At 43.3% G+C, this 26,442-nt stretch overlaps 1 protein-coding gene across 1 annotated transcript in view; it reads left to right on the plus strand.

The window, feature by feature from the left end:
- CEP128 (centrosomal protein 128) overlaps nucleotides 1-26,442 on the plus strand; it is a 2,208,485-nt gene that overhangs the window by 116,664 nt on the left and 2,065,379 nt on the right. The window contains exon 3 of the mRNA XM_044074035.1: nucleotides 19,305-19,472. Within this exon, the coding sequence (XP_043929970.1) occupies nucleotides 19,326-19,472 (147 nt within the window). The 5' untranslated portion in view covers nucleotides 19,305-19,325. The remainder of the gene's footprint in view (nucleotides 1-19,304; nucleotides 19,473-26,442) is intronic.

Below are 26,442 nucleotides of genomic sequence, written 5' to 3' on the forward strand. Positions count from 1 at the left end.
TGCGGAGGAAATTTTCCATCGTTGGGGCCATCCTTACTGTGACCTTTTTGCCTTTCCCCGCAAAAACAAATGCAGCAAGTATTTTACCCTGATCTCCCTCCCAGGGGGAGTCACCGAGAGATGCTTTCATCCACATTTGGTCTTCTGTTCTCCTTTATGCTTACCCCCCCCCCCCCCCCAAGTACCTCTAATTTCAAAATTCTTGCAGTAAGCCAGCTGGTTGAAGAGCTGTGCTATCTTCATAGCCCCCTTCTGGCCTTGCCAAGTCTGATTTTGCTTCCTTTGGTCTCGTCCTCTTTATCCTCCTTGTATATTGGACTCCTGTCCAGATCACCTGTCACATCCTTCAGGGATAAAGCATCCCAGTATTCCTGCCCTGAAATTAACCTCATCATTTCCCTAATTATGTCAATAGCTTGACAACCCAGGATGTCTTCCCTGGTCTGTAATATTCTTTTGTCAGCACAGAAAAATTCCACTAAGAGGATTTATAAAAGCATGTGGAAAAGCTTTTCGGTTTGGACCATGGAAAATGACACTGATCGTTTACTGCCCCTATTTCTTTTGTACTGCAGTTTTGGCTTCTCTCTTTAAAGAAGGTGCTAGTTTTCCACAGTCAAACACTAAGAGAGAGAGAGAGAGTTAAAGAACACATTTACTATATTCAGAAAAAGAGTAAAGTCAGTGCCCTGTCTAAGCATGTGTTATCTACAGACTTAGGACATACATTAGATTTTTGGTTATAGGCATAGTTTTTGAAACCATTAGGGGAGGTAACATTAGGAATATAACTGAATAAATGGAAGGAAAATAAGACTTGACAAAACTAACGGGTGTGACTGCGGACATGGATTGAATGATTTCATACCCATTAAACCTAGGTTAAAATCTAGACCCCTAACTAGGTAAAATGTTTTTTAGGTAGCATTGTTTATTGTATATTTTACATTAATAATTCCTAGTCTTTGTGTTTATACATGTCTTCATTGTATAGGAAGTTTTTAAAGTAGTAACTTGATGTTCTTCGTCTTCCCTTGCTGCAGTCCTGACAATTGGGTATAGTCCGCGTCCCAGTCGGCCCGAATACCAGAGTATAAGGCTGACGTCGGTCATGGCGCCTTAGACTGACGTCAGTACGTCAGGGTACTAATGCGCATGACCGGCGCCATTTCCTCAGTCTTTTGCCGCATGGTCCGATGCAGAAGCAATTTTGCGAGTGCAGGTTGGCGTTCTGAGATTTTCCGAAACCGGAGTTTCAGACCGAGTACAGAGTTGGCTAAGTAACCCCGTTGGGGAACATTTTGGTTTTTTCTTGCCTCAGTATTTAACCGGATGTCAGAAAAAGTGAATAACTGTATTTCTTGTGGGAAGCAGATACCGCATAGGGATTATCATACATTGTGTATACCTTGTTTAGGGCCTGAGCACGACGTTGTTGGTTGCCGTTCTTGTGCTAGATTTAACAAGCGCACTATTAAGAGGAGGCTTGATTGTGCTAGGTTAGTGTTTGGGAAACGTTGCAATTATACTATGCCGTCGGATGCTCCGACGCCTGCTTCATCTAAGAAGCGCAAGGACAAAACAGTGAAGTCTAGGGGTGAGGAACCGGCAGTCCCGGACGTCGGTCCTTTAGAAGGCTCAGGGGAGCCAGAGGTTTTGCCAGGAGTCTCTATGGAGTCTCAGGCAGATACTTTACTGTTACAGGATGTGCCCTCTCAGGAGGTAGGCCAGGCTGAGGGGGCTTCTCAGGTTACTGTTCTTCCCTCTCTTCCCAAGGTAGTTAGGGCCTCTCCTTCTGTTGCCAAAGCTTCTTTTAGAGGAAGGCCAAGTTCAGCTTCTGTAGGGGCTTCTCCTAGCATTTCGGGCTCTGTGCCTAAGAAACATATGCTTAAAATGGCAGAAGATTTGATTACTCTGATTAGAGGTTCTATGCCCCCACCTGATAAGAGGCCTAGGGTGGAGCAGGAGTTTGATAGTTTTGAACAGTGTTCACAGGCTTCAGAGTCTTCTGTGGAAGACTTGCCAGAATTTCCTACTTATTCTGATTCTGATGTGGATGATTCCACTCCTTCCGCTTCTCCTCCTGAGGATTTTTCATTTTCAGAGACTCTTCACTCCATGAGGGAGCACTTTAAATGGGAAGGCCAAGATTACTCTGACTCCAGAAAAAGGCTTAGAGAATTCTTGTTTTTGCCCCAGCATAGGCCCTTAGCTATTCCTCCTGTGTTGAATGTGGTGGAGGATGTTTTTGCAGAGGCTTCTCTGAACCCTGATTCCTTGCCTCCTGCTCCTGTTAAGCCTGATAGGTATTATAGGGTGCCTGAAGCTCATAAGTATTTGTTTAAGAGTCCCAGGGCGGACCCAGAAACTGTTTCTCAGGGGCCTAAAGGTGTTAAAGCTTCTGTGGTTAAAAATCCTGTACCCTCTGATAAAGAGGCAAGGGCTTTGGATAGGTGGGGTAAGAAAGTATACTTCTTCCACTCTAGCCATGAGGCGTTGAATTGTCAATTTCATATGCTGAAATATCAGAATTATCTCCTTTCACAATTGAAATCTAAGGTGGATGCTTTGGCGGAAGGTATTGAGTGTAAAGAATTGCTGGATTTGGTTCATGTGTCGGAACAAGTGGGTAAGCATTCTTTGCAGTGTGGTTTTGATGCTGTTCAGGCCTCCTCGAGGGTGGCTGCTACTAGTTCTGTTCTTCGCAGACATGCATGGTTGAAGGATCAGAATTTAGCTGAGCATGTTAAGACCAGGATTTTGGATGCTCCTTTACAGTCTGATGTGTTGTTTGGACCGCCTGTGGAAGCAGTTTTAAAGAAAATGGAGGACAAAGCTAAGTCTATGCAGACTGTTAAAGATTTTTGCAGGTGCAGCCTCCAAGTTTAGTAGAAATTGGCCTGCTAAGGGGTGGACATATCCTGCTTATGGTTCCCAGTCTAGGGGTAGGTCTAGACGTGGTAGGGGCAGGGCTCAAGGTTCTTTAGGCCTAGATCAGACAGTTCACCTGCTCAGACTTCTGGTGAGGGCAGGGGTCAGTCCTTTCGTAAGCAGAACCAATGACCTGCCTTTTCAGCTGCCAGTGGACTCTCGTCTGGCAGCTCCTTTGGGAGGAAGATTGTCTCTTTTCAAAGAAAATTGGGATTTAATCACTCAAGACAGATGGGTGCTGGATATCATTCATCACGGGTACAGATTTTATTTCCACACAATGCCCCTTTCAAAGGCATGCCAGATGTTCCTCCTCCACAAAGAAAAGAGGCTCACAAGCAAGTTTCTCAGTTACTCCAGATAGGGGCTATTCAGCCAGTCCCTGTGTCAGAAAGGGGCTTCGATTTTATTCTCGCCTGTTCCTAGTACCAAAGAAGGGGAACATGTGGAGACCAATTTTGGATTTATCTATCCTCAACACTTATCTGGACATTCCCAAGTTCAAGATGTTGACGTTACAGCAACTGTTACCTCTGCTGGGCAAGGATCACTGGATGGTAACTTTGGATCTCAAGGAAGCTTACCTTCATGTGCCCATAAGGCTAAGTTGCAGAAAGTATCTGCGGTTTGAACTGGAGATTTTCATTATCAGTTCTCTGCATTGCCCTTTGGCTTATCTACTGCGCCCAGAGTATTCACAAAGGTTCTGGCTCCAGTGATAGCTTACTTCAGGCTTCAAGGCATTCAAATCTATCCTTACTTGGACGACTGCCTGATTCTGGCTCAAGAAAAGGAACACCTTCTACAGCATCTGGAATATGTCATAGCAGTGCTAAGATGCCTAGGGTATTCTGTGAACGAAATAAAGTCCAGTCTAGTACCCTCTCAAGACATGTGCTTTCTGGGTGTGAGACTGAATACAGCAGCTCAGATGGCCTTTTTAACCCCGGACAAACAAAAGAGTCTGTCACTTTACTTCCATCAACTATCTCATCAGTCCGTGCTGACTGCAAGGACAGTCCTTCAAGCATTAGGGTTCATGGCATCTTGTATTCTGGTGCTTCCCAATGCCAAACTGCATATGAGGAAGCTGCAATGGTATCTCAAATGTATGGACACAGCACTGCCAAGATTTGGACACTGTCATTCAAATAATACCTTGCCTTCAAAAGGAATTCTTGTGGTGGGCTCAGGAATGTCACCTAAACAAGGGACTCTCTGTGACCCGGCCAGAGGCGAGTCAGATTTTAACGACAGATGCCTCGGACACTGCTTGGGAGCTCATCTAAATGGAAAGTGGATACAAGACAAGTGGCCTGCCAGACTACAGCATCTACATATCAACATGAAGGAGATGTTAGCAGTCCAGTTTGCATTGATGGCATTCAAGGAGTTACTTCTTCCAGGGCAGGTGTTGATTCTGACAGACAACACAACTGTCATGTGGTACATCAACAAGCAAGGGGGAACACATTCTTATCCTCTATGCAGGCAAGCAATGATTTTATGGGAGACTGCGTTAAGCCTGCAACTGACTCTTCAGGCAAGGTTTCTGCCAGGAGCACAGAACTCCCTAGCAGATGTTTTAAGCAGACAAATCATGGATCCCCACGAGTGGAAACTGGATCTTCATGTATTTCAGAAATTGACAGTGTCATGGGGAACTCCAGACATAGATCTGTTCGCTTCTCCACTAAACCACCAGCTGCCAAAGTATTGCACAAAGGGGTTTCATCACACAGCTTGGAAAGTGGATGCTCTGTCTTTCAGTTGGAAAAACCTTCATGTCTATGCCTTTCCACCTCTACCTCTTCTTCCAAAGGTATTACTAAAGGTCAGACAGGACAGGCCAAGGATGATTTTGATAGCTCCAGATTGGCCTCGGCAACACTGGTACCCACTTCTAAGGAGTCTTGTAAAGAAGCCTCCATGGCCTTTACCTCTGATTCCTCATCTGTTATCTCAGAAGGACGGTCATCTGCTCAATGTCAAGCTTCAATCTCTTCATCTCACAGCTTGGCATATTCTGTGTTGAAGCATGGTAGGTCTCAGCTTCCTCAACAAGTTTTAAATGTGATTATGGAAGCTAGAAGGCCTAGTACTAGGAGAGTGTACGCAGAAAATGGAAGAGATTTTTATTTTGGAGTACAGCAAAGAATTTGGAGATTTCAGAGCCTAATTTGAGTGTGGCTCTTCAATATCTTACTGAATTATTGGACAAAGGTTTGTCTTTCTCTTCCATAAAGATTCATGCTGCAGCAATTTCAGCTCACTATGATTGTGACCCACCTTTGTTTTCGCATCCTTTGTTCAAGCAGTTTCTTAGAGGGGCAAAGAATATAAGACCCCACGTAGAGCTCCTACTCCTGCTTGAGATCTCATTTTTGTGTTGTGAAAACTTACTCTACAACCTTTTGAGCCTGCAGCTACTGCTGAATTGAAATATTTGTCATGGAAGACTGCTTTTCTGTTGGCTATTACTTCTGCAAGAAGGGTGTCTGAGTTGCAGGCCCTTATGGCAGTAGAGCCCTTTTGATTTTCCATAAGGACAGGGTATCATTACGCACTAATCCTTCCTTTATGCCTAAGGTGGTTTCTAGTGTGGCTTTAAACCAAACTATTCATTTGCCTACGTTTTTTGCAGATCCTCAAAATAAAGGGGAAAAGATTTTGCACACTTTAGATGTACACAGGCAATTGCGTTATTATTTGAGCAGGACTAAAGATTTTAGACAGTCTCAGCAGTTACTTGTTTCTTTTGCTTTAAGTTCACAGGGCAAGCCTGTGTCAAAACAAACTATTTCTAGATGGATTGGCTTTTGCATTGCATTTTGTTATTCCCATCATGGCAAAGAGGTTCCAGCTGGGATTAGGCCTCATTCCACTAGGGCTACTGCCACTTCAACAGCATTTCTAAGGGGTGGCAACTAAGGATATTCTGGAAGCAGCTACTTGGAGTTCAGTGCATACTTTCTCTAGGCATTATCACCTGCCTATATACTCTAAGACTAGAGCTGGTTTTGCCACAGCTGTTTTACAAGGCATGTTGTCAGCTCCTGCTACTTTATAATTTGCCAGCCTCCCTTACCTCTGCTTTGGGATTCTACCCAATTGTCAGGACTGCAGCAAGGGAAGACGAAGAACATAGTACAGTTTTGTACCTACCATAAATGTAGATGTTCGAGGATTCCCTTGCTGCAGTCCAATTTTCCCTCCCTCCTTCCCCTCTGTTTTTCAGGGTGGTTGTGTAGGTGAGTTTACATGCTTATATTTTTTGTATATATATATATATATATTACTGTATATATTGTACATGTTTTTTGGTGCAGGTTGTTTTTGGGACTTGTCTTTTTGGGTCTTCTGACATCTGGGGCAAGAAAAGACTGAGGAAATGACGTCGGTCATGCGCATTAGTACCCTGACGTACTGACGTCAGTCTAAGGCGCCATGACCGACGTCAGCCTTATACTCTGGTATTCGGGCCGACTGGGACGCGGACTATACCCAATTGTCAGGACTGCAGCAAGGGAATCCTCGAACATCTACATTTATGGTAGGTACAAAACTGTACTTTTTTAATGTAGTAATTTGTCTTTGTAGTAGTATAGCTTTTTAAGAATGTTTATAATGTGACTAATTAGTATTTTAGGCTTGTATATTTAATGGAGTAGTGTGAAGAGGATGTTATTATCATCTGATGAAGCAGGAGCTGCGAAAGTGCTTATGATTTGTCAATAAAACTACATTTTATCCTGGAAAACTGTGCAATTTCTGAGTCCATCTGTGTTGTTGGATTTTTACTGCTTTATTTTTATTGGACTCTTCTATCCAGGAAGGTTGGTGGTAATGTTCATTTGCTTAACCTTCAGCAAAAACTGAATTAAAATTTCTGTCTTGGAAAACAGCCTTTTTAGTTGCTATTGCTTCTGCTAAAAGGATTTCCAAACTCCAGGCTCTTTCATTAAAATCCCCATACATTGTTTTTCATAAATATAGGGTTACCTTATGAACCACTTCTTCGTTCCTACCAAAAGTGGTTTCTGAATCAAATATAAATTGGACCATTCTCTTTCTAGTCTTCCAAAATTCTTAAACAAGGGTGAAACACATGCTGCATCTTTTAGATGTGCATAGACAACTACGTTTATACTTGCACAGTAGAACAAAAGAGTTCAGAAAATCAGACCAGCTGTTTGTCTTCTTTAAACCAAATTTTCTGGGTTCTCTAATTTCTGAAGTTCCATTGGCCAAATGGATAACTAATTGTATTTCCTGGATTTATTCTCAGTAAGGCCCTACCAAAACCACCTAAGGCCCATTCAACTAGATCCATGGCCACTTCTTCTGCCTTGTAGTCTAGGACTTCCATTGATGATATTTGTGCAGCAGCCACCTGATCTAATCTTCATACCTTTATTACTCATTACAAATTGGACTTAATTTCCAGAAGCAGAACTGCCTTTGATTCAGCAATTCTCCGGAATAGCCTTCCATGAGGGCCACCAAAGATTTATGTAACTGGGGATTTTGTCCCTTAATTTGAGGAGGAATGAAAAGGACGACATTGGATATTAAAGTTATGTACTCGCCATAACTAGGCATCTGTGCTGTCCATTTTCATTCTTTCCGAACTCCCCTCCCTCCTTCCTCCTGTTTTGGGACCTGTAGTTCCTGGTTTGAGCCCTGATCTAATTTTCTCTTTTCTCTTCTATTACAGACTGAAACCTTTATGGCAGCAAACTTGATCGGAGTTATTAGGGATGAACTAGGGCATTATAGGTAAAGAAAAGAGCTCTAGAGTTGGATCCAAAGTCTGTAGAATCGGCAAACTCATAGTATCGTAGGAGATTATTAGGCTATCAACCCGGAGGTCGTTTTAAGCCTGGCCATTTCAACCCAATGTAATACTGTGGAGGTATCAGTCAATACCCAAGATTGTATTTAGTGATGACTACCCATGTCCAGGAGGGTTGTGGGTGCTATCCCGATAATTTATGGTACCCCATTCACTCACCCCGGTTCCTGTTGAACAGTGCCATAGAGGTGCTCTGTTTCCCATGAATTGGTAGCCTGTTCCAAAGATGTGTCAGTCGCTGGGAGATAAAGCTGTCCTTCCAGCATGTCCTATTTAAGTCACAGGCCATATTTAAGTCCCTAGAACAGGTAGCCCTAAACCCATTTGATTTACGGATATGCAGTAAGTTCATTAGGTTTGGGTCTTGGGTTGCTCTGTAGACCAGGCTTAAGTCTTCCCTAAGAAGTCTGTATGATATGGAGTATAGTGATAGGGATTTTAGTCAGTCCGTGTAAGGCACACATTGGAGGCCCTTGATATTCTTTGTTAGAAACCTCTGAGGTCGCTCTAACACTAATTGCTGTAGGTGCTTAGTACAGTACATACCGAATGGGGTAGTCTGTTCAATTGCGAGCTAGATAAGGGCCGATACAGGGGGGTTATAACTTTTCTCTCTTAAGGTGATGTCTTTACTAATCAAGTGAGCTACATGGAAAGCTTTCCTTACAAAGGTAGACATGTGGTGGTCGAAGTTAAGGCCATGGTCAACCTATGATCCCGGGTCTATATTATAAGACCGAACATTTACAACCACGAACACCAAAACAGTGACACATAAACACAGAACTCCTAAAATACCGAAGGACGTGAACATCAAAATCCAGAACGCCGAACGCATTTCCAAACACAACAGCGCCATACAGGTAAGGAAAACCTACAAAAACAAATTTCATTAAACACACTTTTGCAGGGGGGCAAGCCCCCCTGCACCCCCCATGTGGAGGGCTGCACCCCTCCACACCCCCCCTACTTAAATATACCAACTCCGAGATTGCACTACAGTGGGGAAAAAAAGATATATTTCCTCTTCCCCACGATCACCCTACTACCACAGAAATGCGTTCAGCGTTCCAGATTTCTATGTTTACGTCCTTCGCTATTTTAGGAGTTCGGCGTTTGTGTGTCATTGTTTTGGTGTTCACAGTTGTGAATGTTTGGTCTTATAATATAGACCCATGATCCCTAGTCCCTTACCATTTCATGGGTACTTGGGATATTATTATTGATTTGATAGTGTGAAGGGACATTGTTTGTGCCGAAGAGAATGATGATGCTTTTCTTTGCATTCAGTTTTAGACCATGACTAATACATCAGTCATTGATCTGTGTGACACCATCCTGGAGTATACTAACATGACTGGGCTGTCTTTTGACTTAAAAGTCTTATTCCTTTTCTCCAACTGTGATGGTGTGGTTGTTTGGTTTTGCTGTTTGGTTGTTTGGACCTTTGCACTGGCCATCCTTGCAGAGTCTTCGGTGTTTGCCATTTTGGATTCAATGATTGCACCTAGTTTGCAGTCATCTGCAAACCTGGTCAGCTACAACCCTTTAGTTTTGACCTGAACTTCTGCAAAGTATATACCAAACAGTAGAGGGCCCAATACTGACCCCTGTGGCACCCCGCTGGTAACAGGTCTGCTAGTTGATGTTGAGTCACCCATTTTGATAGTGTGTCTGGTTTGTAAGCCAGTTGACACCCATCTTACAAAGAAGAGGTTTACATTCAGTTTGCTAAGTTTATCAGTAATGTATGAATGTGGGATTGTGTCAAAAACCTTTGCCATGTCAAGGTATGCTGTTTGCTCAAATTTGCCCTAATCAATGGCCTTGGCCACACTTTCAATGAAATCCACCAGATTTAACGAGCAGGATCTGCCCTTCACAAAGCTGAATTGGGTAGGATCCAGGGTTTAGAGGTCATCTATGTCTTTACTTATGAGGTCCATAATGATATGTTCCATGGCCTTACAGATGAGGCTGGTCGGGAGTATGGGTCTGTATTTCCCCAGGTCTGTTGCTAGTCCACTTTTGTGTAGGGGAAAAACTGTAGCTGTTTTGCATTCCACAGGAACAAAACATGTGGTTAAGCTATGATTGAAAAGGGTACTTAGTGGTGATGCTAGTTTATGTTTTAGCCTGTTTAGAAGACACCCTGGGATGTCATCTTGTCCCATAGAGGCTGTGTTCCGTGCCTTGGACAGGGCTTTGAGGACCTGCTCTTCAGATAATGTAAGCTTGGGATAAGTTTGTCAGAGGGTTTGTTGTAAGTTAGGAGGGGATAAGGGAGTGACATTTTCACCAAACCTATCTGCTAGCAGGTTCACTGTCTCTGTGGGGTCGGTGTCTGATACTGTTGGCCACCAGTTCTGCACATGCTTGGGTCCTACCCTTTAGGTTATGTACGTAGCTGTAAAAGGCCTTCTGGTTATCCATGGCAGTACTTGCTAGGATTTTCTCAAAGGAGCTCTTGGACGATTTGACAAATTGTCTTATTTGCCTGTTAAGGCTGAGGAGGGTGCTTTTCCATTGTTTGGTCCTTGCCTTTGTTTTCTTGGACAGCAGCTTTTTGCATTTATTGTAGAGTTTGTTGAGGCTGGAAGTCCAACATGGCAGCTTGATTTTACTTTGGGCTCTGGCTTCGATTCTGTCTGGTACAGCTGGGTTTATACACTTATGCAAGTGATTGTACCGGGCTTTATTGTAAGCTTCGGTGTAGATACCACTTTCATCTTGGGGTGGGACTTGCAATGCATTTTTACCTTAACATAGGAGGGTATAGTTTGCCTTGGTGAAGTTTTTTAGTCTGATTTCACTCTGTAAATTCTGGTGTTAGTGTCAGTTTGAAGGTGACTGATTTGTGGTCAGTTTTAACTAATGAGGGTCCAACACTTGCAGCAGTGTACCTGTTTGACATGTTGGCAAGGACCAGATCTAGAATGTTTATTCCTCTTGTTGGAGTATGGACAATTTGCTCCAGGGCATTTGAAGCCAGAAAGTCAAGGAACTTTTGTGCTAGCAAGTTTGGGCTAGAGTAGGTTTCTCATTTGATGGTGGGATAATTGATATCTCCCATAACTAGTGTGTTTGGTAAAATTTGGATCGTCTTCAATTTGGTTAAGTAGTCTTTGTGGGTGTTGTGACCCATGGAGGGATATCTGTAACTGGCTAGGAGTTGAATGGGGGTCTTACCCACCGTAACCTGAACCTGGAGTAACTCCATGGAGTTGTCCAGTTTAACTCGATGTGCGGTGAATTTCTTTCTAATATAGATTGAAACACCGTCTCCTTTGGTTTTCATGCATTCATTTTGCGGTCTAAAGGTGTGAAAGGCATTGTAGCCTTGCAGGGCCTGGGTACTGTCTGAAGTCTTAAACCAGGTTTCTGTGATTGCACAGACCTCTACACCTTCTAGTGATAGAAGTGCTTCCAGAGAGTGCAGTTTTTGCTTTAAGCTCTTAGCATTTAGAAACATGACCCTTATATTGTTCTGATTGGTTAATTTCATGTTGGTGTTGTTTTCGAGACCTTGCCTAAAAAAGGCATTATGGGGGAGGCAAGAGCCTTTGCCAGCAGCCAAAAGCGTAGGGGTGCCAGGTGCAAACCGTCTCTGGCAAAGCAGTGAAGTTGGTTTACCATGGCTTCCCAGGCAGACAGGAACTGGATCCCCTTGGAAACCAAAAACTAAGCCAGTTATTGAAATTAGACATTTTTTGTTTATACTGTGGCATCATTCTAGGTGAAAGTAGTATGCTGCTCAAGGCTAGGGGCATACCTGCCTGGGACACATACTTAGAGAGCTTGACAATGTCTCTCTTCATATAGTCCAGGGAGGTGCATTTCTGGTCATTCACACCAACATAAACTATGACAGAGTCATAATGGTACTTGTTGCTGAGAGACCAGAGTGCATGCGTGATTTGGTGAATCCTGGCACCGGACAGGCAACTGACCGTGACTTTCTCCTTGTCCAGCCTGGTGAGTGGGACATCCGTGTGTATCACTATTCAGTCTCCAATGACAAGAAAACTTGTTTTTTGAGGGTTATGCCTTATGGGCTTGGTGGGTGAGACACTGGTGTTACTGTGTCATGGGTGCTGTAGAGACTGTGTTAGCTGTAGCAGACTTATTTTTTGGAGGTCTGTGGTGTTTCGGTATGTTTTTCGAGAGAACCTCCACATATGTGGATTTATGTGTTTGATGCATACTGTGTGTATGAGTAGTGGTACTATGTGAATATGTAGTGGTGGGTGAGTTGACAACCTTCAACATTTTACTGTTTTGAGTGAGAGAGAACATGGATTCTAGATTCTTTGTGTAAATACATCTCTCACACTCTTTACTAGACTGTGTTGTTAGTAGAGGATTGTCTGCGTACATGATGCAATTGCAGTACTGCCTCAAGAGACCCAAATCGACAAGGTTGGCAGGAGAAACAAGGGTAGACCAACTGTCCATAATGCTAGGTTGAAGACTGTTGTCAGTAGGGGTGGCTTTTCAGAAACAATCATGGAGGAGCTCGGCGAATGGATATTTCTGCCTGGGTTTTAAGGGAAAATTTGTTGAAATTAACCATCCTGCTATGGAGCACATTTGCATGGCAGTGAGTGGTGCTGCACGTCACGCAAACGAGCAGAAACCTACTCAGATGCAGGGCCTAAATACCAGAAGCTAAAACTTGAAAAAGAACTTGAAAAAAGTTCATTAGGAGCAATGTAGATGCCTATTCCAAGCCCTAGACCATCCTCCCTTTTCCACTCAGGTGCCAGTCAAACACAATTATTTCACAAAAGTGCAGATAGGCCCCTTCCAATCCAAGATGACCTGGAAAACATGCTCAGAACTAGAAAACCACTACAAACAGTTCCAGAAGCAGCAGACCTGGATTTGGACTTTGCTACAGCTACTAGCTACCGTAGTTTTGGCGCAAACACTAGAGAATATTTAACACAGCAGAGAAATAGCAGTGAGACACTGAAATAAATGTTTAAAACAGCAGAAAATCAGCCAGGAGGCTATAAAGAATGATTTAAACAGTTAACAGATCAGTTAATTAAGTACTGCTTGGTGGGAAAACCAGAGCAGGCAGAACAGATAACTTTAAAACAGTGAAAAAATACCAGTAAATACTTAAACAGTGGAAACAACAAAAAAGCTTGCTAAACAATGAAAACAGCAGTAAAATTTGATTTCACAGGCATAATGTAGCAGGCAGTTGCAGTATAACAATGTAGTTTAGTACACAGTAAATAAATACAGTATAAAAGTAGTCTGATCAGAGGATCGGATCTGTAACCCATAAGTTGAGGAAGAATGAAAATGGGCAATACAGATGCCTAGCTATGGTGAGTACATATCTCTGTTGTATAGAAGTAATTTCTTCATTACCCTCTTGGTCAGCTGAAATAATACATAACACCTAGTGAATGAGCTCCTTCTGAAATTGCAATACATCTTACATTGTTTTAAAGCTGCTGCTAACAGCTAGTGCACCTTCTAAGATAAAGCAGTTCTGAATTTTGGTAAACCTTGCTTCACATTTGAAAGCTTGTATAACTTGCATATTTCCACTGTGAGTTGATTGTCTTGTGCTTTTGTATGAGTAAATAGGTGCTCATTTGTCTGTGCTAAATGGATGTTCTTCGTGTTTCACTGTTGCAGTCATTACATTTGGGTAATCTGCTGGCAGGTTGCCCTCAGTCGGCCTGATTAACAAAGTCTTGGGTCCTGCGTCGGTTGCTGTCCCTTCTTCCATGACGTCAGGTCATCAGGGGTATAAAACATGCAGCCGACACCATTTTCCTCAGTCTTTCTTGCCGCGCGGTGCCCGAAGCAGAAACAGTTTGCAAGTGCCGGTCGGCCGACTCCTGAAATTTTCGTTTTTGAGTTTCAGAACCGAAGTCTTCAACCTAAAGCTAAGTACCCCATTGGGGAAACTTTTTCTTGCTCCTTACCGATGTCAATAAAAGTTAATAATTGTATTACTTGTGGGAAGCAAATACCTCATAAGGATTTCCATTTGTACTGTATTCCTTGCCTAGGCCCTGACATAACGTGCCTTGCTGTCGGCTTTGTGCTAAATTTAATCAACGCACTATTAAGCGTCAGTATATTTTTGCATCAAAATATTTTGGCTCAAGATTTAACTATCCAGAAATGTTGTTGGTTAGCAATCCGTCTACCAGAATACACAAAAAACGCAAAGAAAAAGACAGAGACAGACCATCGAGGTCCAAAACCGATGACGAAGCTTCTTCTAAGCCAGTTGCTGGTTCACCGGTACTCAGTAAGGCGCTTTCGCAGCCCCTGATACCCGCTACTTTTGATTCGCAGGCCTCTACTGAGACCCATTTGGAGTCCGGTATGCCGCGAAACACTTTATGTATTGAACCCGCGGATGTCTCTACCTTAGATGGGTCCGGAGCCGCTGAGCAGGCACCAGCTTCTGATGGTGTTTTCAGGCCTAAAGATTTGTATATTAAGCTGACGCCATGTTCAAAACCTAGGACAAAATCAACTTCTATGTCCAAAAAACCGACGCTTGGGCCATGTGCCCAGGCCCCATGGTTAAAAAACAAATGATCAAAATGGCTGAGGATTTAATTACCTAGATCAGGGGTTCCCATCCTCCTCCAGCTAAGAGGGCTAGGCAAGGCACTGACTACGAGTCATCAGATCAGGTTTCTATTTCTTCTGATTCCTCCTCTGATCAGGAATTATTTATTCCACCTTATGAGGACACTGATTCCTCCTGTGATCAGGAATTATCTATTCCACCTTATGAGGACACTGATGCAGAAGATTCCATCCCTTCTGCCTCTCCTCCTGAGGATTTTTCTTTTGGAGAAACTTTGCATACCTTAAGGTAACACTTTCATTGGGAGAGTCAGGACTTCTCAGAATCTAAAAAGAGGCTTAGGGATTTCCTTCTTCTTCCTCAGCATAGGCCTTTGGCTATACCTCCTGTTCTAGACATTGTTGATGATGTTTTCTCAGAATCCAGCATGGCTCCTGATTCCCTGCCTCCGGCTCCTAGTAAGCCAGACAGATATTACAGGGTTCCTGACTCCCACAAATTCCTTTTTAAAAACCCTACTGCTGACCCTGAAACCATTTCTCAGGGTCTCAAGGGCGTTAAGGCTTCTACTGCTAAAAATCCTACCCCTTCGGATAGAGATTCCATGGCGCTGGATAGATGGGGTAAGAAGGTTTACACGTCTGCAACATTGGCAATCAGAACTTTAAACTGTCAATTTCATATGCTTAAATATCAGCAGCATGTCATGGGCTTACTTAAACAGAAAATGATGTTGATTTCTGACTGTGTGGAAAATAGAGTTGCAGGATTTATTGCATTCAGCTGAACAAGTTGGAAAGCATACATTGCAATGTGGTTTTGATTCTTGGAGGCCTCTTGCAGGGCCGCTGTAACTGGATCTGTGATCAGAGGGCATGCTTGGCTCAAGGAGCAAAATCTGCCTGATCATGTTAAAGCAAAATTGTTGGATGCTCCTTTACAACAGAACAGTCTATTTGGTAATAAGGCAGAAAAAGTTTTGAAAAAGATGGAAGATAAAGCTAAATCTATGCAAACTGTAAAAGATTTCCTGCAAGTGCAGCCACTCAGGTTCAGTAGGCACTGGCCTACTAAGAATTAGTCCTTTCCAGTACCCACCAGAGCCGCTGAGGTCAAACCCAGACACTCCAAAGGCTCCAGGTTTCAGTCACAAGGAACTTACAGATCAAAACAATGGGGTGCTCCCATCCTCCAAATCTGGAAGTAACAAGGCACCTTCCTACGGTAAACAGTCTCAATGACTTTCCTCTGCAGTCACCAAGCATTTATCTTTTGGCAGCTCCTTTGGGAGGAAAACTGGCACTTCATGCATGAAATTGGCAGCTAATTACCCAGGACAAGTGGGTTTTAAATATAGTATCCCAGGGATACAGATCTCATTTCCACATGTTGCCAGTCCCAAACGGATGGCCAGATCTGCCTCGAAACCAGTGGGCAGAGGCCCAGAAACAAGTTATGTCCCTCATGAATATGGGGGCTATCCAACCAGTACCAGAAAAGGAAAAGGGACAAGGTTTTTATTCAAGACTTTTTCGTGGTACCCAGAAAAGACAAATCATGGCGTCCAATTCTGGACTTATCCATTCTAAACACATTTCTGGACATTCCAAAATTCAAGATGCTGACTCTACAACAATTACTGCCTATGTTAGGCAAGGATGCCTGGTTGGTAACTCTAGACTTAAAAGAGGCTTACCTGCATATCTCAATCAGGGGAATCTTGCAGAAGATACCTCCACTTCAAAGCATGCTATTTGCATTACCAGTTCTCTGCACTGCCCTTTGGCTTATCTACTGCGCCCAGGGTCTTCACAAAGTGACTGGCACCAGTAATTGCATTTTGCAGACAAGGAAACATTCAAATTTATCCTTACCTGGACGATTGTCTAATTCAGGCAGAAAACAAAGACACTCTTCTAAAGCATCTGGCGTTTGTAAAAAGGCTTCTAACTTGTCTAGGGTACACCATAAACGAAAAGAAATTACCACTGGTACCCTCTCAAATAATTACATTCCTGGGTGCAAGCTTGAATACAACTGCCCAGATGACTTGCCTCATGCCAGAAAAACAAAATCATTTGATGACTTACTTCAAACAAGTGGCCACAAAAACCCAGCTATCTGCAAGACAAATTCTGCAGGCCTTGGGGTTCATGGCTTCCTGCATTCTAATAATTCCATATGCAAGACTGCAGATGAGGAAACTTCAATGGTACCTAAAAAGCGTATGGAGTCGACATTGTCACAGCCTGGAAACAATGATTCCTCTCATTCCTCGCCTGCAGCAAGAGTTCCTATGGTGGGCAGAGGCCTGTCACCAAAACAAGGGACTGTCATTCATTCCACCACCTGCCACCCAAACCCTGACTACAGACGCATCAGACTACGCTTGGGGGACGCTTCTGGCAGGGAGATGCATTCAGGGCCAATGGAGCCCAGATCAAATGCACTTACATGTCAACCAGAAAGAGATGCTAGCTGTACAGAATGCTCTGACAGCCTTACTGATAAAGACAGACAACACCACAGTCATGTGGTACATAAGCAAGCAGGGGGTACCCATTCCTACCCCCTTTGCAGACTAGCCATGGCCTTGTGGAACACAGCCTTGACTTACAAATACATCTACAAGCTCAATTCCTGCCACGAAAGCAAAATACTCTGGCAGACTAACTAAGCAGGAATCGTATGGACCCACATGAATGGAAACTGGATCCACAAATCTTCCGCATGTTGACAAGCAAATGGGGGAGCCCAGACATAGTTTTGGGGTGAGGCAAAAAGGTCTATCAGTTGGACAAATTCTGCACAAGAATTCATCACAGAAAAGCTTGGAAAGTGGATGCTCTATCCTTCAGCTGGAAAAACCTATCAATCTATGCCTTCCCCCCTCTGCCTATGCTCTCCAAGGTCTTACTAAAAGTCAGACAGGAAAAAACAAAAATGATTCTGATTGCTCCAGACTGGCCTCACCAACACTGGTATCCGCTCCTACGCAATATGTCACACCTTCCTCCGTGGTACCTGCCTCAGACACGTTGTCTACTGTCTCAGCAGAACTATCAAATTCTGCACACTCAGCTCCAAACTCTGAACCTTGCACCATGGCTAATCAACTAATTTCACCAGTTACATCTCTCAGCAAACCTGTGAAGGATGTCATTTTGGGGGCTAGATGGCCTAGTACTAGAAAATCGTATGCTGATAAATGGAAAAGATTCTGTGCCTGGAACCAAGCACAGGGAATAAGCACAGCTATGCCCAATATTCCTCAGTTTCTGCAATATTTAACTGAGATGCGTCACAAGGGCCTATCTTTTTCTTCAATAAATATCCATGCCTGTGCCATTTCAGCTCATTACAACACAGAGCCTCCCCTCTTTTCTCATCCCCTGCTAAAGCAGTACCTCAGATGGGCCAAAAATTTAAGACCTCCCAGGAGAGCACCAACTCCTGCATGGGACCTCAATTTTGTGTTGGAAAAACTCACTCTACCTCCTTTTGAACCAGCTACTACTGCAGACATAAAATTTCTCTCTTGGAAGACAGCTTTTCTTTTAGCAGTCACTTCAGCTAGAAGGATTTCAGAACTACAGGCTCTCATGGCAGTGGAGCCTTTTATTATCTTTTAGCCGGACAGGGTGGCTCTCAGGACCAATCCATCCTTTATGCCTAAAGTGGTATCTAGTGTGGCTCTTTAGACCATTCATCTGCCAACCTTTTTCCCAAACCCCCAGAACAAGGGTGAGTGGATTTTGCATTCATTGGATGTACACAGACAACTAAGATTCTACTTAAACATGACAAAATCTCTAAGAAAATCTGAACATTTACTGGTGGCATTTGCTGCAGGGGCAGAGGGAAAGGCTATCTCAAAGCAGACTATTTCCAAATGGATAAGCCATTGTATTCGTTTCTGCTACATGCATCATGGTAAACCTGTCCCCAAGGGGATCAGATCCCATTCCTCCAGGGCTGCATCTACTTCTGCAGCCTTTTTCAGAGGGGTTCCTACCAGAGACATTCTAGAAGCTGCTACCTGGAGCTCAGTTCATACGTTCACCAAACATTACCATTTACCTCTCTTCCCTAAATCCAGAGCAGACTTTGCCACTGCTGTCCTGCAGGGCCTTTTAGCTGCTCCTAATGCTGTATAATTCCATCCTCCCAACCATAGCTTTGGGATTCTACCCAAATGTAATGACTGCAACAGTGAAACACGAAGAACATAGTATAGTTGTGTGCACTTACAATATGTTCGAGTGTATTCACTGTTGCAGTCCTGGTTACCCACCTGCCAGCCCCCTGTTTTTCTCTTACTATACCTCTTCTTTCCTTTACTATGCTCAAAAACCTTTTTGGTGTATATGCTTTTATTTGGAGGTATATTTTTTGTTTTTTAAATTACATGCATATATATATTTTGCTTCCCATTTGGGGGGGCACCTGACATCTGGGGCAAGAAAAACTGATAAAAATGGCGTCGGCTGCATGTTTTATACCCCTGATGACCTGACATCATGGAAGAAGGGACAGCAACCGATGCAGGACCCAAGACTTTGTTAATCAGGCCGACTGAGGGCAACCTGCCAGCAGATTACCCAAATGTAATTACTGCAACAGTGAATACACTTGAACATCTACATTTATGGTAAGTGTACATGACTGTACTTTGTTGAACATTATGCAGTGGTATGCTACTTTCATCCAACAAATAGGCAATCTTTGTATTGACTGTAAAGGTAAATAGCATTAAAGTCTGGAAATTCCAAAAGCATGTGCATAAATGTGTTGAACCTGATAATGCAAAATAAAGATACTGATACAACAGCTGTTTCCCTTGTACCTTTGTAGAGCAGGTTTGGATCTGATGCACTAGATAACATGCTTGTGACTCTACAATGAGTATGTCATCAAGGGGTAAAAATGCATTTTTTTTTTTAGTTTTAGGACATCGTATCCTCAATGGCAGAATCTTCCAGTGATTCAGACACATCTCATCGAAACCGCATAAGAGGACGTGGGCCTTTAAAAGCAACGCATATTAGACCGAGAACCAATGGGTCAGCAGAAATTACAAAGAAAATTGATACCTTGGCTCATACTTTGCAGGTAAATGAAATATTCAGTATGCACAGCTGAAGACTTTTAGTTGTTTTACTATGTAACTTTTCTGCAGTATTGTATGAAATCAAAACTATACAGAATACCCTGATGATGATTTCCACCGTGTTTTAGTATGTGGGTACTGAATGGGTTCTCTTTGGGTTATTTAATTTGCATGCATCTTTTTAGAACCTTTAGGACTTTGAGTGGTGCTGTGGAGACATTTGTATAGAAAGGTGGTTCTGCTAGAGATGATCTTCTGTGGTGTTAGAACTGTAAAAGTCCAAGCAGCATTTTTGCCTACATATTTCCAGAAATGGAGTCTAGAACATTAGGAAGAAATTTATGGAAAATATTTCTGGGGGCTCATCGTTGAGCTTTGAAGTGTCACAAGGATTCTCTTCCTTTATGTGTTTCTCTTTTACATATGTATATGTATATATATTAGCGACCTTGTGTCTGAGCAGTCTGTTTAGCTGCTCTGTGCAGATGTTCATCGTGTTTCACTGTTGCAGTCATTACACTTGGGTTATCCTGCTGGCAGGCGAACCGCAGTCGGCCCGAGTTCCAAAGTCTTGGTCCTGCGTCGGTTGCTGTCGCCCCTTCCCTGACGTCAGTGCGCCAGGGGTATAAAAGTTGCAAGCGACGCCATTTTCTTCAGTCTTTCTTGCTGCGCGGTGCCCTAAGCAAAAGCAGTTCACAAGTGCTGGTCGGCCGACTCCTGAGATTTTCAAAATTGAATTTCAGAACCGAAGTCTTCAATAAAGCGAAGTACCCCGTTGGGGAAATTTTTCTTGCTCCAAACCAATGTCAGTAAAAGTTAATAATTGTATTTCTTGTGGGAAGCAAATACCTCATAAGGACTCTTACTGCATTCCTTGCCTAGGCCCTGACCACGACATTACTAGTTTTCGGTTTTGTGCTAGATTCAATAAACGCACTATTAAACATCGGTTTGATTTTGCTTTACATTATTTTGGACGAAGATTTAATTATATAATGCCATCGGAACAACCGACGACCGGAATGTATAAAAAACACAAAGACAAAGAAAAAGACAGGTATCCGAGGTCCAGAACCGATGACGAAGCCTCTTCTAGGCCAGTCGTCGGTTCGCCGATTCTCAGTGAGGCGCTTTTGCAGCCCCTGACACCCGCTACCTCAGAGCCACAGGCCATAAGCGACAGCCATGTGGAGACACCGAGGCCTGTGGCAACACAAGGTATTGGGCCTACGGAAACTATACCCTCAGATGGGTCCAGAACCGTTGAGCAGGCACTGGCTTCTGAGGGTGTTTTCAGACCTTCACAGCTTACAATTAAGGCTACTACAGCAGCAAAGACAAAGTCAAAAACACCACTAAAGACAAGGAAGCAAGTGCAGCATTCTCCAGAACAGTCATCCATGCCAAAGAAACAGATGCTTAAAATGGCCGAAGACCTTGTTACTTTAATTAGGGGCTCCCATCCCCCTCCTGACAAAAGGCCTAGGCAAGACGCTGATTATGATTCCTCTGATCAGGTTTCCATTTCCTCTGATTCTTCTTCTGATCAGGGCTATTCTGTCCCTCCCTATGAGGGCTCTGATGCTGAAGAGTCCATTCCTGAGGATTATTCATTTGGGGAAACCCTGCACACCATGAGGGAGCATTTCCATTGGGAGAGCCAGGAGTACTCATAATCCAAGAAAAGGCTCAGATAATACCTTTTATTGCCTCAGCACAGGCCCCTGGCTATCCCCCCTGTGCTTGATATTGTAGATGATGTTTTTTCTGAATCCAGTCCGTCTCCAGAGTCTTTACCCCCTGCACCAGTAAAGCCAGACAGGTACTACATGGTCCCTGACTCTCATAAATTTCTTTACAAAAACCCCGCTGCAGACCCAGAAACAATTTCTCAGGGTCCTAAAGGGGTTAAAGCTTCCACTGCCAAAAATCCTGTCCCCTCAGATAGGGATTCCAGAGCTCTGGACAGATGGGGGAAAATGTTTACACTTCTGCTACTTTAGTTGTAAGAACTTTAAACTGTCAGTTTCACAAGCTTAAATATCAATAGTATCTCATGTCATTGTTAAAGCAGAAAATGGTTACAAATATAGAAAGTCCTGACAGTAAAGAAATGCAGGATTTATTGCATGCAGTTGAACAAGTGGGAAAGCATACTCTGCAATGTGGTTTTGATTCATTAGAGGCTTCTTGTAGAGCTGCAGTTACAGGCCCAGTTATTCGAAGACATGCTTGGTTGAAAGAACAAAGTTTACCTGACCATGTTAAAGTAAAATTATTGGATGCTCCACTACAGCATGATACTTTGTTTGGTGTTAAGGTAGAAGAGGTGTTAAAGAAAATGGAGGATAAAGCTAAGTCAATGCAAACGGTGAAAGATTTCTTACAGGTTCAACCACCTAGATTTAGCAGAAACTGGCCTTCAAATAATTGGTCCTTTCTAGTGTCAGACAGGCCACAAAGAGGCAGATACAGACTCCCAAGAGGCAGATCTCAGCCCCAAGGCTCCTACAGACCTAAACAATGGGGCGCTTCAGCTCCCAAAGAAGGAGAAGACAAATCACAGCCTTATAGGTAACAGTCACAATGACTTCCCTCTGCATATGCCAAGCTCTTACCAGTTAACAGCACCCCCTAGGGGGAAAGTTAGCACTTTTCTCAAAAAATTAGCACATGATCACCCAAGACCAATGGGTGCTGAATATAGTTTCTCAGGGGTACAGGTTCCACTTCCACACGCTTCCAAAACCAAAAGGTATGCCAAACCTATCACAAAACCAATGGGCAGAGGCACAAAAACAGATTGCTGCTCTTATGGATATGGGAGCTATTCAAAAAGTTCCACAAGAAGAACAGGGACAAGGATTTTACTCAAGACTTTTCTTAGTACCCAGAAAAAACAAAGCCTGGAGACCAGTACTGGACCTGTCAATCCTAAATACTTTCCTGGATGTTCCAAAATTTAAAATGTTAACACTACAACAACTTCTGCCCATGCTGGGCAAGGAGGCTTGGCTAGTTACTTTGGATCTCAAGGAGGCATACCTGCACATCCCAATCAGACAATCGTGCAGAAGATACCTCAGATTTATAGCAGGCTCAATGCATTACCAATTCTCTGCACTGCCCTTTGGCTTATCTACTGCGCCCAGGGTCTTCACAAAATGCCTGGCACCAGTAATTGCATTTTGCAGACAAAAAGGAATTCAGATATATCCCTACTTGGACGACTGCCTTATTCAAGCAGAGAGCAAGGACATTCTTCTAAAGCACCTGGCATTTGTAAAAAGATTGCTAATTTGCCTAGGGTACACAGTAAACGAAAAGAAATCAAAACTAGTGCCCTCTCAAGAAATAATATTCCTGGGTGCAAGCTTAAATACAACTGCCCAGATGGCTTATCTCACGCCTGACAAACAAAGGCAACTGACTCATTACTTTCAAATGATGGCAACAAAGACCCAGCTCCCTGCAAGAAAAATTCTGTAGGCCCTGGGTTTCATGGCATCCTGCATTCTACTAATTCCATATGCAAAACTGCATATGAGAAAACTACAGTGGTATCTAAAAAGTGTTTGGACTCAGCATTGTCACAGCCTAGAGGCAATCATAACCTTGATTCCCTGCCTACAACAGGAGTTTCGATGGTGGTCCCAGGCCTGTCACTACAACAAGGGACAGCCTTTCACCTTACCTACAGCCAGGCAGACAATAACAACGGATGCATCGGATTATGCTGGGGGAGCACATATGGCAGGAAAATGTATTCAGGGCACGATGCCCAAGGAACAAATGCATCTTCACATCAATCAAAAATTGATGCTAGCTGTACAGAATGCCCTGACAGCCTTCAAGGACCTAATACATCCAGGACAACTATTAATAAAGACGGACAATACCACAGTTATGTGGTACATAAACAAGCAAGGGGGCACGCATTCCTACCCCCTATGCAGACAAGCCATGACTTTGTGGAACACAGCACTGACTTATCAGGTACAGCTGCAAGCAGAATTCCTGCCAGGAACAAAAAATACACTGGTAGACGAACTAAGCAGAAATATCATGGATCCTCACGAAGGGAAGCTAAATCCACAAGTGTTCAACATGATAACAAGGGAATGGGGATGCCCAGACATAGATCTTTATGCCTCCCCTCACAATTACCAAATACAGAAATTTTGCACAAGGACTTACCACTCTCTAGCATGGAAAGTGGATGCTCTGTCATTCAGTTGGAAAAACCTGATAGTCTATGCCTTCCCTCCGATGCCTCTTCTCACCAAGGTGCTTCTAAAAGTCAGACAAGAGTGGCCAAAAATTATTCTGATTGCACCAGATTAGCCACGCCAGTACTGGTACCCAATCCTAAAGACTTTGTCCCAAGGCCCACCTTGGCCTCTACCTCAAATCCCTCATCTTCTGACACATTAAAACAATCAGATTCTGCACAGTCAACTCAGAATCTTAAACCTGGCAGCATGGAAGATAATGTAGCCAATCAGACTGCACCTCTCTCTAAAGCTGTTATGGATGTAATTTTGGAAGCCAGGAGGCCCAGCACTAGGAAATCGTATGCAGAAAAATGGAAGAGATTCTATGCTTGGAACCAGGCGCAAGGGCTCGATCCACTGGTCCCTAATATACCTCAGATTTTGCAATACCTGACTGAGATGTTGGACAAAGGCCTATCTTTTTCGTCTATTAAAATCCATGCCTCTGCCATTTCAGCTCATTACAATATGGATCCTCCTATTTTTTCACATCCTCTACTACGACAGTACCTCAGAGGGGCAAAGAATATAAGACCCCCAAGGAGAGCACCAGTACCTACTTGGGACCTCAATTTTGTTTTAGAAAAACTAACACTGCCTCCATTTGAACCAGCCGGCACAGCTGATCTAAAATTCTTGTCATGGAAAACTGCTCTGCTCCTAGCAACAACTTCAGCAAGAAGAGTCTCAGAGTTGCAGGCATTGAGTGGCTGTGGAAACTTTCCTCATTTTTCATCAGGACAGGGTTTCTCTAAGGACAAACCAACATTCATGCCAAAAGTGGTCTCCAGTGTGGCCTTAAACCAAACCATTCATTTGCCTACTTTCTACCCAAATCCCCAGAATAAAGGGGAAAGACTTCTGTATGCTTTGGATATACACAGGCAGCTACGATTTTATTTGGACAAAACAAAAGCTTTCAGAAAAACTGAACAACTGTTTGTAGCATATGCTGCAGGATCACAAGGAAAACCTATTACAAAGCAGACCATCTCCAAATGGATAGGACACTGCATCCGCTTCTGTTATGCACAACATGGCAAATCTGTGCCTAAGGGCATTAGGCCTCATTCTACCAGAGCAGCAGCCACTTCAGCAGATTTCCTAAGAGGGCTGCCAACCAAAGACATATTAGAAGCTGCAATCTGGAGCTCAGTGCACACTTTTGCCAAGCACAACCACCTACCTCTCTACTCCAAATCCAGAGCAGGCTTTGCCACTGCAGTTCTGCAGGGCTTGTTAGCCTCACCAAATCCAATCTAGACCCAGCCACCCAACCTCAGCTTTGGGATTCTACCCAAGTGTAATGACTGTAACAGTGAAACACGATGAACATAGTATAGTTGTGTACCTACCATAAATGTAGATGTTCAAGTGTATTCACTGTTGCAGTCCAGGTTACCCACCCACCATCCCCCTCTTTGCTGGGACTAGTCCGTACTTCTCAACTCTATACAACCTTTGTGGTGTATTTGCTTGTAGATGAAGGAAATGTTTATAGTATTAGTACTTAGTAATGATGACTATCCCTCCTGGTATGTCTATTCTGTCAGACAAACTGGGAGAACTTTTCAGCCTTCCTATCTGGGGGCACCTGACATCTGGGGCAAGAAAAACTGAAGAAAATGGCGTTGGTTGCAAATTTTATACCCCTGGCGCACTGACGTCAGGGAAGGGGCGACAGCAACCGATGCCGGACCAAGACTTTGGAACTCGGGCCGACTGCGGGTCACCTGCCAGCAGGATAACCCAAGTGTAATAACTGCAACAGTGAATACACTCGAACATCTACATTTATGGTAGGTACACAACTGTACTTTCTTTTTCTCTAACTGTTGCATTCACTACCTGTTTTAATAATCTACTTTTTTATCTGGTAATAAGAAAATGCAATGTTGGGCATCTGTCTCTCATCCTGTACTTTTCAGCTGCATTATATCCCATCAGTCAAGCAAGTAAAAGTGCTTAATTTTACTATCAGTGTTTAGAATGTATAGAGAAGTAACCAGGGAGTTTGTTTTCCTTTCCAACTTCCTTCTTAACTCTGTCATCTGTGGGAAACTTTGCTGTGCCTGTTGTCCAGCAGTTTCTCTTAACTTCTCTGGCATAATTACTTGCAAAGCCACTAAAAACTGAGAAGCAGAAGTCCAAGGATGCTTGTAAATCTGCTTTGGGCAGGGGAGTACCACACTTGCTGTCATCAGAGGAGGGGGGTAGGTGATGATCCCCGATAACCATACTTTTGAGTGCTCCTTTTGGTTAGACACTCCTAGGAAAAGGGAGGACAAACTGAAGCTTAGTTCTTCTCTTGCATCCCCTTTAGCTAAGAGAGAGAAAGATTATTTGTTTTCCTTTGCAAAAGGCATTTCTAAGTCTTCCCAGCAATTTAAAAGGAAAAAGTCACCATCACCTTCAGATTTTGATTCAGAGTCTGAGGTACATGTATTTGGCTTAGATTATGCTTCATAAGTTTCTTCCCCGGAGAACTGTAAGTTAGAGTCTAAAGGAAACCTTTCTTCAGATTTCGTAGCTGGTAAGTCCTTTTATGACACTATTGGCAGGATGAAGGAGTAATTTAAGTGGGAACAAAAACAAAATGCCCGAGACCCAACAGAGATGTTATGAATTATTACTGATGGATTCTCCTCAGTCAGTGACCATTCCCCCTGTTTTAGGATGCTTATAGCATATTAAAATG

The sequence above is a fragment of the Protopterus annectens genome, chromosome 6.part0 (genome assembly GCF_019279795.1).
Source record: "Protopterus annectens isolate FY-2018-M chromosome 6.part0, PAN1.0, whole genome shotgun sequence".
Lineage (NCBI taxonomy): Eukaryota > Metazoa > Chordata > Ceratodontiformes > Protopteridae > Protopterus > Protopterus annectens.